The sequence below is a fragment of the Aquila chrysaetos genome, chromosome 4 (genome assembly GCF_900496995.4).
Source record: "Aquila chrysaetos chrysaetos chromosome 4, bAquChr1.4, whole genome shotgun sequence".
In the NCBI taxonomy this organism is placed as follows: Eukaryota; Metazoa; Chordata; class Aves; order Accipitriformes; family Accipitridae; genus Aquila; species Aquila chrysaetos.
Genome location: NC_044007.1, coordinates 12,407,948 through 12,426,021, shown reverse-complemented (window position 1 = coordinate 12,426,021; position 18,074 = coordinate 12,407,948). Strand labels below are relative to the sequence as shown.

Sequence of the window (18,074 nt, the reverse complement as noted above, 5' to 3'; positions counted from 1 at the left end):
AGCCAGTGCTCCTCCAATCAGGTCCCTTCCTGAGAGGTACACCAGCAATCTCGGAGACACCACAATCCAAAGTGTCAGCACCACTAGCCCCATCTCCCTCCAGGTTTGGAAAGCACATACAGACCACACGTCTGCTCAAGTGGACAGCAAACATGAGTTACTATTTTCCAGACAGGTTTGTTCTACATAAGCAGGCCCTAGAGCCCTAAACATCTCAGGTGGGTACCAGATTTCTGATGGTTTACAGTCTGGTTGACCCAATTTAAGTGAAAGTAGGCCAGGGCTCTACAGGTAAAGTGCAACTGTGCCCTCTCCACAGTTACCTCACGGCTAGCCGTTCTGTTTCTGCACATCTTTTCTAACAGTAACTCTGATTTCCTCTCCTGACAGTAACAGTCAGCCTCTCCAAGCAAAATCCTGAAGCAAGACCATCAACTTCACTTTGTTTCAAGAGCTCCTTGCTACCCTCAAAAAAAACCCCAGGAGACCTGCAGGAAAGCTGATCCTCGGCCAGAAAGACCACAGGACTGCTTAATTAGGTCAGATTTTATGCAAGTCTTGCTCCAAATATGCACAAGATACAGAGGACATAACTGGCAGCATAGTAAATGGCCTATTGACAGCACAAAAGATTTGAACACAAAAAAAAACCCAGGCTTGAGAGGACCAACCAAATGCATAAGGACTCTCCACATGCCCAGGAGATTAAAGGGAGGGCAAAAAGAACCCTGACAGCTAGCTAGCAATATTGAGCGCTGGAACCAGATAAACTTTTCTGGGATTTTCTGTAACAGTTTGTGTTCTTCATCTTCCAAACTTGTGGGTCATGCTGTTATTCGTGTACCATGTTGTTAATTATTAATTATATTGCTAATAACAAAGTTCCATTTCTCCAGTAACAAGATCCAGGAAGACCTGGCTCCAGCTCAGATGACATCTGCTCTCCTTTATCAGAGCACACAGAAATGAACCAGTGGCAAAAGTCTCACATTTGCTAGAAATGAACAGCAAATCCTCAAACACAGGCTTTCAAGCTGCGTGCTTGCATGTTCCTGTAGCTAGAAAAGCGCTACACTGATTGAATGCAACACCACAGGACTTGGAAATAAACAAAACTATCCCTCATGCCTTCCCAGAAGGCCTGTGTTTAGAAAGTACAAAGGGCTAGGAAAGTTCTCCATTTCTCTTCTTTCTCTACTTCCTCTGCTTCTCCCACTCTCACTCAATGTGACATGATTGCTGGAAAAGGAAAAACCACATGAAAGTGTGCTATTTTAGGCATGGTGTGGCAGAATAGCATATTCCAGCTGTTTAGGGCAAATGAGCCTAAACCCTAGCTTCTTCAGGAACAGCTCAAAACGCAATGCAGAACCACAAAGTAGACTGCCAATAACCATACCTGTTAGCACTGCTGCTGCTGTGAAAACAACGCTGATGCTCTGGAGAGCACAGGGCAGAGTTGTGAAGAAATGGAGCTTGGATTCATATTAACAGAAACAGATTTTACAAGTGAATGAATTCTAGAGATAACAGAATTGGTCTGAGTGTGATACCTATTGCACTTAAGTAATCCAGAATGCCATTTGCAAAGCATACCCTAATAATGTAAGTTTTAATAATCACCGATAAATGATCCAGCACAGGAATTCCCTTTGTTTTTAAGGCAGAGGAAGTGCTGTTAAGACTACCAAAGACTCTTTAATATTTTGAGCCCTCTCCTAATAAAAACCTGCTGTATTCTACACTAATAAGAAGGACAACATAGGGCTAACTCCAAATGCGTGTTCACTAAACAGTAATAAACTGCCCTTCCAATTTTCCATCAGAAGCCATGAAATTTAGCTCATTTTATGTTAATTATGTACAGCTGATGGTAGATTACATATTTACCTAAATACATTAAAACAGCAGTAGTAGTATGTGAAAAATAAGATGCATGGGTGTTGACTATGAAATATGCACAATTTTACTAGGACATGCTTAGCAAATTATCCTCGCAAAAGCTGCATTTAATCTTAATGTTTGCACATACAAGGAATTGTATGGGATCTTGACTGTGTAGCGCAAAACTTACCGAAGCTGAGACTGCAGTTTCCCAGCTTTATTTATAAAATCTTCCCACACTGGGTAACTTCCCTGCAAGAAAAATGAAACACAATAATGAATACTTAAGTTGAGCATTCTATAATGAATACTTAATTTCAACATTCTGGTTTTGATGTTCCAGATCAAATGAAACTAGAAGTAAAGCAGGAACTAAGACTTTACTAAATCCTAATCCATTAACACCAAAATATATTTTCCCAGCAAGTTCTCTCTCACATCCTTAGACACCAGTCCCAAGCAGATGGGATGTCAGCTGGTTCTGAATCCAGATAAAACAGTAGGTCCTCTGAGGAGGCTTTACAGATTTTCCAAACAGAAACACTAGGCAAGAAGAGGGATTTCAACTGAAGCAGAGAAAAGAAATGCCTTAGTTTGGATGGATACAGCAAACCCAAACCTATTACAAGTGGGGTGCTAGGATATTGCAATGACATGTACAGAGAAGCTCCCAAAACCAAAGGCAGGATCCAAGTTGTTCTTTACAAATGGATTCTGTGTCATTACCAGGTTCCCATCCTCTTTTTAAAGAAATAAATAAAATAAAATTATTTTAAAAGCCTTTACAATAAAAGTTTGAGTTGACCAATAGACCACCTCAAACACTGTCTCAAGGTAACTCAGCAAGTAGGCACAGAAAAAACACAGCAGCCACAATACAATAAAATTCCCCAACAACTGCCCTATAACTGCAAGGCCTGCTTCCAAAACAGTCCCAAATGACCTTGGAGCTGATTTCTGAATTGAAGCTGATAAAGCAGTGTGGCATTGAGTGTACGCAGCAAAGTTTTTAAGAAGGTTTAATTCTTCTTGACTTCAAGTTTCCTGTAAACTTTTTCCCCATTTTTTAAAATTGTGTTAAAAGCCCAGGCTTTCATTTAGAATATGGACAACAAGTATTCTTGCAAGTTCTGATCTTTATTTTCCAAAGTTTAAAAAAAAAAGGTACTGATTTTCATGGTTAAAAAAAAAAACCAACATCATTTTTAGACCACAAAAAGGTTAACTTGCTCTCTGCAGAACAAGTGCAAATTTTCTGTTAACAGCAAAAACAGTGGTAGAAAGAAACCTCAAAATCTCCCTTTGATTGGAGTCTAGAGAGTAAAATAAAATATCCCTGCTTCCTTTAATAAAGGTATAAGACTTGCTGTTACCAGAGCAACGACACAATAAAACCCAGATAAGGCAGATCCTCGAGGCTAACATTACCCCAGCTCTGACTGGAAGAGGTTGCAAGCAAGTGCAGTTGCTTGTAGCAAACTCGATCCACCCAGATAAACTGGTCTGCTTTTTGTAAGTAAACAAAATCCATCGCCCACACTGCCATGAGAGGCCACATCTTGTTCAGGGCAAAGGCAGCCCCTTCCCCAAAAGCTGACAGCCAAATTCCAGCTCCTTGGCACATCCCAGCAAGGCAGCTCCCAGACATCCACTGGGAAGCCTACTGGTACTCTACATATTTTTTAGCAAGGCTTGCGGGGTTTTTGCTAAAAGAAAAAAAAAAAAAAAACAAAACCAAAACAAAAAAAACTCCAAAACCACAATGTAAAACAGGTGTTCATAAAACCTCATTATACCTACACACAACAGAGCCAGTGGGAAATGCAGAAGGGGAAAGAGAAAACAGCAGTTATCTGGGTGGCGAAACCTAGAATATAAAGTGCTTTGTGCTAAGCAAAAACTGTCAGACATTTTAAAAATGAAAGAAACCTGCCAATTATTTGAAAGAGGAAAAAAAATACGCTATTTCCTTAAACCTATTAGTCTTCCTGAAATCCCCTACTCTGAGCCCTGTCTCTCAATGTTTGTCTGCATGCCATATATGCATTATGCATGTGTATGCCAGAAGCCCTGAAAGCCCTGACAATTAACAGCAGGGCCTAAGGCTTTACTGGATTCTCTAGCAAAACGCAAGCCGGCAAGCAGAGGATACCAAAGCAGCCTGATTATGTTTCCATCTCGGTGGTGTATTATCCAGCTAAACATGCCTGATGGCATGCAGGAGATTGACACCGGCCTTGCATTTAGCTGCTTCACAGGGAAGCTTAAGACACTCCTATGAAAACATAGCTCAGGAAGAAAACACCTTTCTTTTTTTTTTGTGGCCAGTCTGGCCACGAAGCAAGGAAATTTGGAATAGTCACCAAGCATTTCCACAACTATTTCTTCTTTGTCTTTAAAAATGTTTTTCTCTTCAAGCCCAGCCTACTAAAATAAGCTGTAACAGCTCACTTAAATAGTTTGGTATATTTGTTTGGTTGAAATCAATGCAATCACTTCACCTGGACACTCCTACAATGGCCAAGAGCACGTGACGTCATTTTGAACAGGAGAAAAATGCAGCATTTTTAAAAAAAAGTCACTGAATTAATAACTTGGGTAGTGGGTTTTGTTGTGGGGGTTTTTTGAGGGGGAAGTGTTCAACGGTTAAAGAAAACCTTTCAGTAGTTTTGCACCAGTGACATGAATTCCTGCATTATCTGCTCAGCTTGCTGTATCTTGATCTGTTTTCTGCAACTCTGAATCCTCTCTAATAAACTCAGCTGAAAATTAAGAAGTTTATTTTAGCTGTGTTCCAGTAGAATTTGCTTTCACTTTTCCCTGCTGAAGCCATATCCACAAGCTCATCTCTCTCTTGGTAACACACAAGTCAAGTCTTGCACATAAATTCTGCCATCCCTTTGACCTTTTCCAAAAAACACTTCTACCACTACATCCCTTCTGAAACGAAAACCCCCTTGATTCCTACCTACAGCAGAAGTGCACAATGCCTAGCACTTCACAGGACCTAATAACTGGGGTTTTATCCTATCTCCGGCACCTAGGAAGCAAAGAAGTCATTTAGTGATGCTTGTGGGGACAAGCCAAGGAGATGACACAGGAATCAAACTAGTGCTGTAAATGCTTTAAGGCTCCAGTACCCTGGGGAGCAGCTCCTTCTCCAAGACCTCTTCATGTACCACCTTCACCATGGCAGCCCCCCTGTCACTCCGCGTCTCACCTCCATGTTTGCAATAATAGTTCTTGCTTTTGTCAAAGCGGCTGTCAAGAGAAATGTTAACGGTGGTGGAAACCACACACTGCAAGAGCCATAAAAGTGCATTCTCAATTCGACATGTACCGCTTTCTCAATTTAAACACAAAAGAAACAGCAGGTGGAATTCGACTTTCTTTGTCTAAAGTGCTTTTGAACGCAAATGCACTTTCGAAGAGTAACACCACAGTATTTTTAAATGCTGTCTCTCCCAGGGCTTCCTCTGCTCCTTCTGCAATTTCTGATTTCAACCAGCTGATAAAGGAAATCAATTTTCCCCCCCTTTAAATGTCAGGGTTACTCAGGCCCTGGCATTATCTGTGAGAGCAGCAGGCCTCCTCCACCTCCAGCCCCGCTCGGAGAAGAGCTGCTACAGGAATCTGGGTCACAAATCCTCTTTTTAGCTCCTCACAGGTTAAAATAGAAATCGGTTACGGTGCGGGTTTGTTTAAATGGTTTTCTTGAAAATCGTTAATGGTTTAATCCGGGGACTATTTCCCCCAAAATAACTTTGTGCCCAATTATTTCTTCACCATTGGATGAAGAAATTTGACGTCTTCGGTGAAATTGGAGTTTCACCATTACTCCACAGCACTCCATGGTGCCAAGTCCCCTCAAGCCGCTCAGTGGGGCCCGGCCCTCAGCTGCTCACCCGCCCATCGAGGCATGTCACCAGTAAGCCATAACATGCCATTATCCTACCCTATTGCTTAATTAGTCAGTTTATAGGTAATTAGTCACCTGATCGCAGGGCCTAGCTCCAGCTAATCTATGCTGAACACAGGCAGGGAACCACCTTTCAGCCTCAGGGCTGAAAAACAAAATGGTGCCTCGTGCCCATCACCCATGTAGCCAGCCTGCAATTAGGGACATGAAACAACTTTCCCTCCAGGACAGGCACCACACCAAGTGTTTGAAAGGCACCAGGCTCAGCTGTAAGTGCCAGACACCAACACCCAGACCCGCCAGCGCCCAGCCAGATGGCATCCTCCATAGCTGCAGCTCCTGGGGCGGGAAGGAGAGGGGGAGCATCTTCATTCAGTGAAATCACATCCGACATCCAGACCCATGGATGTGGGCAGATGTTATAATTTTTGTCTGTCTTCCTCACCATTCAAATCTACTTTAACTGGCAATAAATTTCATCTCCCCCAGTTGAGTCTGGTTTGCTCATGGCAGTAACTGGTAACCAATTTCCTTGGCTGTGTCTCAACTCATGAGCTTTTTGATCTTATCTTCTGCCCTGTCCTGTTGAGAAGGAGTGAGAGCGCGGCTGTGTGGGCACCTGGCCAAGGTCAGCCCACCACACGAGGGAAGAGCAGGCAATGATCACTAACAGGCAGCTTTGAAAGGAGCATTTAAACCCCGGATGGAATGAAGAACTTTTTGTGTGTGTGTGTGAACCAGCACAGCCACCCTACAAACACAACTCTACAAGAGATTTATTGAAGTTTGTTTTTCCCTTCCTTTCAGGCCAGCAATCCTGCAGTAGGAGCGAGAAGAGACCCAGACAAGAAACTCAGCGGTTTCTCGATAAAGGAAGGGTAGACTTGCAGCAAAGGATCGTATTTACTGAAATTGTTATTGATTACATCTAATGGCAAGAATAGGCACCCAGATTGCTGTATTTAAGATTACAACTTGAATATCAGCAGTCTTGACAGTTTAAAACTGTTCTGTCACTCCTTCTGCTAAGAAGTTATGATTCTTCTTTTTCCATTAAGAGAAAAGACACTTACTTCCTTTAATAATTTATTTCCATGCACCCCAACTCCCACAGACAAGACGCATCACATCTTCTAAGAACCTTTGACAGTGTTCTTTTAAGTGCTTTCATTTATCAGAAAGGCTTTTCAGCCCTATTATCAGCTTTTGCTGGGACACCGAGTACAAAGGCAGCAGAAACAGTTTGGTACCTTGACCACAGCAACAACCCATCTAAACTTTTGGGGCAGGGGAAAAGAGACAGAGAGTTGCTCCACAGTAAAGCAAATTCAGAATCTTATTTTGGCAGTTCCACCTAAAGAGGCAGGAGAGAAAGGGACCAGGCAGGCACTGCCTTGGTTTTATCTCACCTGTTACCAAAGGAAGAGCTTTATGCCTTCCAGAACAGTACTGAACAATGACTATCTGCAGACTTCAATAAAATGGAAAAACACACTACACAGGCTACAGGAGTTAGGACTTCTCCACCTCAGTGTAGTTGTTCAGCTATGACCAGCTAAAAAGCTGAGTCCCAAACACACATCCTAGTAACACATCCAAATGCTATACATCTATCTTTGGAACAAAAATTGTAACTTTGCTCCTGCATGTGTCCGCCTACCCCTCCAAAGTAAATTATGCCGAAAACAAAAGATTTTTTAATATAGTTTTATTAGATATCAGAATCACAAGGATTATTATGAATGTCTCATTTCTGTGGCATTCACTACATCACCTCCAAGGAGCAAAGAGACTTTATTGTGCTAGACACCACACAAAGTCACAGATGTTACACACAAAGAATGGCCTGGATAAGCAAGTAGGGTTTGTGCATAGAGACTATCACTTTTCCAGGGAGCCTTCAACAGGCAAAAACAGGAAAAAGTGGAGGGGAAGGAGACAGGAAAACAATGACAGCCTGAAAAAAAAAGGGTTCCGGCCACAGATGTCTCAACACATGGGAAGATGCAATGGTTGACAATCAGTTTCGCTTCCCAGCTAACATCTGGCACTGGAATTTTTTCCTCTTTTCTAAAAGAATCAGTAGTCAACTGGGGAAAAGGGCACTTGGCCAGCCACAACTGCAAGAGTTACAAAGCGCTACCAAACACTAATACGTTCCTCTGGGCAATCCACAGATTTAGCCAAGTCCATGACTCATGAATAGGATTGCCCAGTCTTTAATAAGCCACAAAAGCTCCTGCAATACAAAAATGAACAGAGAATGAACATCATCTTACACAAAGTTCACAACTGCTCCACTCCATCCAAAAAATTGTGCTTGGTGGCTTTGCCGCTTTCTAGGTTGAAAAATAAACAGTTGAAGAGCCTGTCTCATGGAGGCTCCTAAGCTGCATCTACTTACCAACCATTCACCAGAATAGTCTCAATATTTCAACAGACTGAAACATAAATTTTGCTGGCAGGGGAGACTTCACTCTTTATGAAGACACAGAGGTGCACACAACACCTATACCATGACTTCTTTGGTTTCATTTACCTCATTTCAAACACACAGAATCATACAATGGTTTGAGTTGGAAGGCACCTTTAAAGATCATCTAGTCCAACCCACCTGCCATGGGCTGAGACATCTTTCACTAGGTTGTGAACCTAAATCTGTCCTCTATATCTACCCCCTATTTCTTAAATTCAAAACCAGAACTGAATCGAGAAAGTCCCAATAATGATTTCAAGAGCATCCCATAGACTGATGTTGTCAATCAGCCGTTTTCTAGTGGTGCAGGACAAGAAACAATCAGTTTTACTTCCAGCAGAGAACTTTCAGGTTGGACAATCCATCCAACTATAAGACCTGTCAACAGGCAACTCTGAAAGGTCAGGGAGCTTCTTTTCACTGGAAATCTTTAAGGAAAAGTGACACATTTATATTGAGGTCTTCTAGGAAAGTGTAATACTCCTACAAGGCAAGGAAAGGGACTATCTGACTGCAAAGTCCCTTCTGTCTTTCTAAGCTAAAGATATTGCCATGCACAAGGGAAGTTCAAACTTAGCTCCAGCAGCAAAAGGGACCCTCAACCCATGCAGAATGCTTGCTGGGCCAGGATGAAAAGTCATCAACAGCAAAAGACAGGAACTTCACAGGATTTCACAGCAAGAGCTGAACGCATGCATTACTGAATGGAGGAGGAGACAGCTACAAACTCAGGGTTTGAGAGATCATAGTGCATGCAAGTGAAAGTAAAAGCATGTCAAAGATCAGATTAAGACATCATTTAACCTGTAACTACCCTTCAGGAAAGACAGCAGGGGTAATTAAAATCAAAGTCTTGTATCCATGCATCTATTTCCATTATTTCTGCTACTTGTTTAGGGAATGGCAGGGTTAGAAACAAGCTTCCATCAGCACGCACAGTATAAATAGGCATGCCAAGCTTTGCTTTCACAAGGTGATACGTTATCACAACATTGCAAATTATGCAACAAAACACTACTGAAGACATCTCATACGCTGTTAAAAAAAACTGTCAACTAGATATTTCTTCTATGCATCACAGAACCACTTGTTTAGTATTTTCAAAACTGTTTGGTTTTCAGTCTAAACAAAGCATGAGGACATTGAGAAAAACAGATAATGGCATGGTATCTTGAGAAAGTCAAGACTAAAATCCAATCAGGAAAGTCCAGAAAGGGGCAATTGCCCTAATAGGGAAAAAACCCCCAAACATAGATACCAGTTATTTCAGGTGGTTTGGGAATGTAGAAGAACTCTAAAGAATGCCCAGTTCCCTGAGCACTGAAATGCAGCACTTCTTAGCAAGAACACAGGTATTTATCAGACCTCGCTCACCATTTAAACGAGGAGGGTACCTAAGTCTGGCACCATTCTGTTGTTAGAGCTCTAGAGTCTTTAAATGGTATTATAATAAAGCCTGCATTGCGCTAGCCCAAATTTAAACATCCCCAGTGGAAGATACCTGTTGCTCCATGGTTGTGACTTCAATTTGTAGTACAGCAAGGACCAGTGAAAACTCATCCCCCTCGGTTGCTGCATTGTATCCTGGCTTACAACCCAATTCATGGGCCTCCTTGCTATGTCAATAGGGACCACATCAAATCTGTACCATCCACAGCCTAGTTTCATAGTTTGTAAGACGAAGAAACTCAGCTCCAAAGCAGTCACTTCATGGTTGAAATCCAAGATTGGGCAATTAACAAACAAAAGTTATACTGTGAGAAAATACATCATGCATAAACATACAGTCTCTCCCTCTCTAAACACAGGAAGTTATTCATAAGGGGCAGGGGGGGGACAAACAACTAGCCACAGCTTCTAGAGACCTTTTATCCCATGCTACATTAAAAAAGCCAGACATTAAGTAGTCTTCTAGAGGAAGCATTTAGTTCCACATTCTTCCCTGCAGGTCTAAACAAGTTTGCAAGCCTGAATAGCAGATTTCTCCTCAGAGACTCATCAATACTGCCTTTCATCCACTCAATCATTAAGTGGCCACTGTGCATACTTGACAGCTATTTCCTAAACCCACAATATTTCAGCTGGGTCAAAACAAAGATAATTAAAATATCAGGAGGCAGTCATTCAAGTTAATGCCTACACAGGACAGCCTCAAGACAACAGCCCTGTGTTGGTAATGCCACCAACACCACTGGGGTCTCATCCCTTCTTCCCAAGCAAGGAGAAACCCTAACTTCTAAGCGTTCACTCAACACAATCTCCATCACACAAGCAGTCAAAACAATCTCCAGAACCCAAGAAGTGGCAGTATCTATTGCCAAAGTACTGACAAGCATCTGAGTTGACCACAGAAGTACCTCACTGGGGAAATGGCAGCAGCCAGGTAGCAAAGCTTTTAGTGCTTTATGAACTTTGGCTTTTGGCAGACAGTAAAGTGCAGCTATGCTTGTCACAGGCTACTTTCTCTCCATTTCACTCATGAGAAGAGAAATAATCACTTTCAAGCTCCAACTTAGACACTTGGTTTGATCACAGACAATGAGCATCCATGAGGTTTGCTCATGGACAATTTTGTTAGGAGGCATCTCATCACAAATAAAGCTTTATTAACAAAATTCCCAAATTAAGCCACTACACAAAGGGCTTCAGAGACACTATAAAGCACACATGTGACTTATGTGGCAAAAAAAAAATATCTCATGGTTGGGTGAGAAGTATGGTGGCAGTTTATGTGGAAGAAAAATGTGAACAAATCTGAACCTTTTTGTACCATGAATCAAATGTCTCTAGTTACACACTCATCACTAGCATTGTGCACACCAACACAAGTTCATTCCTGCAAGTGTTCTTTTTAAAAATATCCAAGGCAATTGGTTAAGTGATGTTTATACTCCAGCTAGCATCCTAGAATTAAAATGAACTGCACAATGCTTATGGTTGTTGACCGGAAGAGTGAAAAATACAGAGCTCACACACAGCCTCACAAGACAGATGGCCAAATTCTTCATGATCTACCAGCCTGTGGTTAAGATGCTCCAGTCAGACTTCTCCACTAAGAAACTGATATGTCCCATAATTTCAGTTACAGAAAAGGAGTTCAAGACACTTGTGTTGAAAGTTGATCAGTCACTTGTAGATGTCATCTCTTCTGCCTGCAGACACTGGGTTATCACGGCAGGGGGGAACAGCAATATGTCTTAAGCAGTAACAACAAAGTGGTGTGTATGTGTGGATAGAAACATGTATTATACTGGGAGCTTAAAAATGATCCTCTCATTAACTCCATGCTCTAGATGCACTCAATTCCTTCTTGTCCTAGGGGAAAGGAGTAGAAGTCACTGAACCTGCAGCCACAGCTTGCCCTTCTGTAAAATGGGAGCCATTCTTTGGAGCTAAGTCACACGCAGAGCACTTTGAAGATGAAAGCTGCTATGGTCTTAACCACAAAGCTACCAGACATTTTGTCTCCAGTCCTTCGAAGCATCTCAGCATTCAAGCTATCTCACAGCCCAGCAGGAAGAAGTCAATCAACCTCCTTAAAGGTCAGCACAGATGCCAGTGAACAGGGCAGTGCTCGGCACCTCACAGTATCAAGGTAGACATAATTTTGAAATTGAAAACAAACACTTGAAGAAGGAAAAGAATTTCTGTATGTAGCCTAAAGAGGCTACTCTACTCTGAAGAGTAGCTTCTTTACAGTACTAACTCAAACCTCTCTGTACCCATCTTTGCATGCTCTGAAGTAGACCAAAAAACCTTTTTAGATACAATTCCTATTCTGCTCTCTGCCATGTAATGCTTTCTGCTTATCTTCAAGACCACACTGTCTCTGGGTAGACCATGAGCCTTAAAAATATTTTTCAGAAGCTGAAAAAACACAGGCTGTTAAGCAGAAGATGCTCTTTACAGATTCACAGGAATACTCCCTCAACTGTTGCAACTTCTGTACTTTGAAAAAACATAGCAAAAAAAATTTGGGTTTTTTAGGTATTTGATATCAAAAATTTTGGTACAGCTCATGCACACTCAGAACTGAGGAAGGAAGTAGCAAACTCTCCCAAATATCACCCTCTGTTAGGTATTAATCAGCACCAAGCCTGTAATTACACAGACTTCTTGTCCTCCAACATTTGTTCAGTCAATTGTGTTTCATGCAGTACTGCACAACTCCTTCCACACTTACAACGTCGCAAACCCTATTATGCGGCTCTCAGCGTCCTGCCAGATCCAAAAGGAGTACTCTTAAAAGACATTAAAAATCCTTGCCCTGGGTATGTCATAGAATAAGCCAGCCGCATACACACTTACATAGCGAATGCTCAGCAGTTGTATAAATTGTTAACGCTCACACAAGAGTATTCGGATCAAGAAAGAATGTGTCCCTAAAAAAATAAATTACTTGTGAGCAAGTATGTTCCCGGCTATGCCCTGTTGCTTGAACCCCAGTATAGTATTTAAGCAGGCATGCAGTGGCTCTCTTCCTGCACCATCATTCAGCCTTCGTTGCACATCAATCCCTCCCCCTCGGAGATGTTTACAGAAAGATACTGCAGCTGCTTAGAAAAGGCAAGGAATTTCAGCCTACACAAACCAACCATTTGGGCAAGCAGATTGTTGGGAGGCAGCAAGGGTAAGAAATCAGTGCAGCCAGCTAAGCCCAAAATGCCTTGGTGGTAAAACCTTTAAGAAAAAAAAAAAAAAATTGGGAAGAAAAGCTGCATAGAGTGGAAATGAACTCATTTCACGCTTTTTGGGGAAGGGGAAGAAACATCGATTTGCTAGGTTTGGAACAGATCAGTTGCCCTAAAGACTATCATTGAAAGGGACATGCCAGTGCAACATAGCACATGTGGGAGAGGACAGAGATGCCCTTTCCTCTCCAAGCCGGTACCTGTCTGCTGCACATGAAACCTTTGTTTTTCCTTACAATAGTTACCATCCTTAAAAGCTAGATTGAAACTAGACCTTAAAATCATTGAGGAGCTGAAGATTCCTAATCTCCACAGAGACCCCAAGCTTCAAATAAAGCACAGCTGCAGAAGAGCTGTCATATTATGACCTGTCAGGGTAAAACAAATTTGCTCAGATTCTCTGATACATGTGGGCTGTCCCTTGGATTAACATGAATGCAGAGGACCTGCAGCTGTACTTGCCGTAGTAACTGTCTCAGCATTTCTACTTGTTCCATTTAATACTTTTTTCCACTCAGTTTATATTACTTGTGCGAATAGCACGAGGCCATCCCTTGCAAGCAAACCCTGCCTACTTAACAAATGGCTCTTAATCCTTGATGTGGCCACCCCCCAGCTCCATCTTCCCCAAAAAGCAAGATTAAAATGCTGCTTCTCACCAGTCACTTCCCAACAGAAGATAAGAGGTTGCAAAAACATAAATGTTTGTCATGCCCATATGTTCATGTCTTTCCCTTCTGCTTTGACCAAGAGCTTTGCATGGCTGAAAGCAGAGGCGCACCACCATCTCGTCCAAGAGTCCCAGCAGCAGCAACGGAGTGAAGGGAAGCGTTCACCTCCATTATAGTATTAAAGTAGAGGTTACTGCCAAAAGCAAAAGGCTGATTTTATTGAGTTTTCAGCTAAATGACTATAAATAAGGCATGTACACTTAAAATAAAAGAATTTTTAAAGTTTTCTAAAATTTCACTCCTCTGTTGGGAGCCTTGGTTTTGTTCACTGCCAGGACAATGTTTGCAGTCCCCCTCATACCTGCATGTCCCTCACATGTGGAGAGACGAGTGAGACCAATTGGTAATCCACACCAGACCCATAAAAATTTAGTAAATCCTCCCACTTGGTATAAATGAAGTCACAGACAACCTGTGTTCGTCCAACTGCTCGTTACTCATCTCCGCCGCCCCCCCCCCCCCCCCAGCCCAACCCAAGGTTGTCAGGTGCCATACACATATGGCAAGCTCCTGCCCTGCCAAAACACGTGCTGGCAGAAGAGGCGAGACAAATAAAGAACATGCAAAAAGCAAAAGAACCAGCATCAACCAAGTGATGAACTACAAACACTGGCAATTTCAACATCACCAGAGGTGTTTTCTTGTTTTCCTTTTTCCTTTGAGATAGCAGAGAACAATGCGACTAAAAGCAACGTAAAATTAAGACTCAGAAGGAAAAGTAGCATTGAAGAGAATCTACTCTGCATGAGAAGACAAGATCTTTTGAAACCCATCCGCAACAGGCCCTCCCAAAAATTATCTGCACTGATTTGCTTTGCACTACAAGAAATATTGAAATTAACAGCACATTACAGCATCTCATTTCTCAATTGCCAGAAATGAGTTACAAACCATTCAGATCAAATACTCCCTTCCCACAGGGAGCTACAGAAAGTATGCCATGTTCAAAGAGAAACCACACGGCATTTGCATGCAGCACACAAAACTACTCAGAGGGGACATACATGTTTTGTTTTTGCTTTTATAAACTCTGATTGCTTTGAAAAAGATCTTGCATAAGCATATAACAAATTGTAAGTGCCACGTACTCAGTGAGGTATCGTAGGAAACACCAGGGCTGTGACAATGGACCAAAACTTAAGGATGGGATGGGCAGACATTTTCCCACCTTTATGATTCTTTAATCTGATCCTGAAATCTCAAAGCATCCATAGAATTCCCATTGTGGACTTTCCACAAAACAACCCTGTCACCATGCACACCACATACTACTTAACAAATGTGACCCTTGTTTTGCATGGAAGACATGGACTTCCCTTGTCAGGGGACTGAAGTTCCAGATGTACATTGAAGTGCTGTATAAATGGGATGTTTATTAACCATTCTTATATTTAACTCAGCAACATCATCTCTCTAAATCACTTAGCTTTACGCTGAATTATTTTGGAGCTTGTTTTGTTGAGTATTAACCTGTCCTGAAACCAGAACAAAATTATTTTTGGTAGAGGATGGAGAGAAATTTGGAGTGTCTGGAGAAAATATTAAAGGCAATTCAAGAGACCTCAGCCAGCAAGAGATAATCTTGCTATCAAAAAAATGTGATGCGTTAGTCACACCGGCATATATTGCCCTCATTAAGTTTCAAAGTTAACACAGTACGGGGACAAATGGAAACAATCACATTACTCAGGATTGTAATTCCAGTTTCTGTAACCTTGTCAAGATCAAGAGGAGCTCAAAATTAACAGGTACACCTGAGCTAGTTCAGCGTTACTGTGAAGAAAGAGAAAAATCAGTCCATGCGTACTGTATCTTCATCACCTCAGCTGCAGCACCCATCTGCATCCACTGGCAAGACTTCAGAGTAATTTTAACATGCTGTTGATTAACCCTACCATCTTTACAATGAAGTTTAAGGCAGAGTAATACATATGATAAAAAGAACCTGCGAATTATTTAGTTAAAAAAAAAGCAGATGCTGCAGCAAATCCCTCAGCACTGCAGGGCATGTGGGGCCTTGATCACAGCCTGCGATGAGAAACAGGCACAGATAGTGCACTTGGGTATGTGTGGGCAGACCCCTACACAACGTCTCCAAGATTCTGCCAGAAACCCGCCCACACAGACCTGACTGCGTGAAACAGCACTTAAAATACTAATTTTCACTTTACTACTAAAGGTATGATTAGTTGAAAGGCTCTGGTTAGCTGTCAAAAAATAGCTACTTTTCCTTAGAAATTGTCACGATCCTTTGTGCACAGTTCACAAAGAATCCTAGTGCACCTCATCAGCAGTATGGCATTAGCTGCATCAAACTGAACTACAGGTAAAAATTATTTGTGCTACTCATGCTAAATAATGAGCAGATTTTTTAAACCACCACCATACTGCTAAATATCTGCTGTAATTCCTTCCAAACCTCCCCCCCCCCCAGTAATTGCCAGTTCACAAAACAGGTTCCACTACTGTGGAGGATTAAGAAAAAAATATTCACACCTGTGCCCATCTCCATAAGCTCATGTCAACATGTTTCTGATGAGCAGCATTCCCATGCAAATAACTATGTGTAAAGGAACAAAAAAATAAATGCACATAGCAAAGGCCCATTTGCTCAAGAGCAAGAAAAAACAAATGCATCACTTATGGAGAGAAGCAGAGAATAAATATACTCCGTGTCCCTCCGTGCTGAAACCCAAAACCGCACTTCATCTGGAACAGAACATCTCCTGCGTGTTCCCTGCACAGCCCACTAAAACGATTCCAGGATTTGTGATTGTTTCCTGCCTTTTTTTTTTTTTGGGGGGGGGGGTGTTTTATTTTAAAGTGCAGTAATTATTAAAAATACAAGGGGCTGAGAGCCCAAGGAACACCACCACCAGGACTGCAGCATTGTCTTGACAGATACACACACACACGCACCCTCTCCTCTCTGCAATCTGCCTGCTCTTGACAAGCCATGCTTTTAATTAAATGTCTCCTAAGATCTGTTGAGAGGGAAATGCATACGAACCCTTGCCAAAAAATAGCTTCTAGTGCAAACAGCTTCTCCACCCCCCCCAAAAATACACTAGAAGCCATTCACCTCTGCGAGGCTCCTTCCTAGAGCAGACCCCGTCCTCCTCCTCCACCACTACTTGGTGGTTCTTTCTCCCCCAGCCCTCCCTGCTCACCAGCCCTCGCACTGATTAAAACACCTAAAGAAATCCCACGCCCCTGGATGGGAGAAGCACAGCACACACAGTCGCTGCCTTTAAATTCTGTGGCCCCCCCCATTATCTGACGTGTCCCTCAGTATCTCCCGACAACTGCATCCTTCCCAGCCGGCCCTGGGAGGAAGACAAGCTGCCCTTGTCCAGGGGAACACTGCAGTATTCTGCAGTACGGCCGCGCGCTGGAGGCAGGGCACCTCGAGCCCTGGGGTTTGGGGGAGGCATGACTGGCAGAAGACAGCAATGCTTTTACGCTATTTATTTCCACGAGCAAAGGGCAGGAGGCATCCGCTCGCCCAGATAAAAACCTGCAGAAGTGCCCTTGGCTGCCAAGGATAGATGGGGAGCGCCTCTCTCAAAGGGACCCTTTAGCAGAAGGGGTGGGCACGGCCCGAGATTTCTGGTGGCTGGTAGAGAGGAGACACCTGGCAACTTGAGACCTTTGCATTCATCCACAGAAAGCAGCAAATACCACCTCCACGAGCATGAAAATAATACCACATAACCAAGTGAGCAGCAATTTTAATCCAGGCACGCATCAACTTCTGAGCATCTCCAGGCTGAGATTTTTTTTTCCTTTTCCATCGCGCCCACCAGCATGGCACCGAAATCCCTACATTGCCCTTTCCAGCCCCACCCCACGGCTGATATGCACCGTGCCCATCTCCTCCACACGACACTCCTGCCTCGCAGCGTTTATTCTGCTAGCAATCTGACAGCCCAAAACAGCAAAAAAAAAAAAAAAAGGTGGAAGAGGAGGGGGAAAACAAAAAAAAGGATTAAAAAAAGAGACAGGTTTGGAAAACGCTGACCCTGGTGCGAGATAACAGCTTGCGTGTTCGAGCAGGAGAGGCAGAGAAGGGGGAAGGAGGGAGGGAGGGAGAGGCGATGTCCTGGAAGCAACTCGCGAGCCCCAAACCACGGGGGCGAAGCGTGGACGAGGGGCTCCTTTCGCCAGGCTGTCTCCACCGCCGGGGGACCCGCACCTGGCATTTGGGGCAGGGTCCCCCGCAGCAGCAGCCCAAGGCCCCGGGGTGGGGTGGGAGGTCGCGCCGCCCCCACCGCCCCCCGATGCGGCTGCACCTCACGGTGCGAAGTTTGGCGGGGCCAGGTGGGGAGGAGAAGGTTTCCTCTCACCTGGGCCCCCCCGGACTCTTCAGTCTC

At 43.1% G+C, this 18,074-nt stretch overlaps 1 protein-coding gene across 16 annotated transcripts in view; it reads right to left on the bottom strand.

Moving 5' to 3' along the window:
* The window catches only part of MTSS1 (MTSS I-BAR domain containing 1), a 127,701-nt gene that overhangs the window by 108,786 nt on the left and 841 nt on the right, over nucleotides 1–18,074 (bottom strand). For all 16 annotated transcript variants that reach the window (XM_030010795.2, XM_030010794.2, XM_030010799.2 and 13 more), the window contains exon 2: nucleotides 2,075–2,136. In XM_030010795.2, the coding sequence (XP_029866655.1) occupies nucleotides 2,075–2,136 (62 nt within the window). The remainder of the gene's footprint in view (nucleotides 1–2,074; nucleotides 2,137–18,074) is intronic.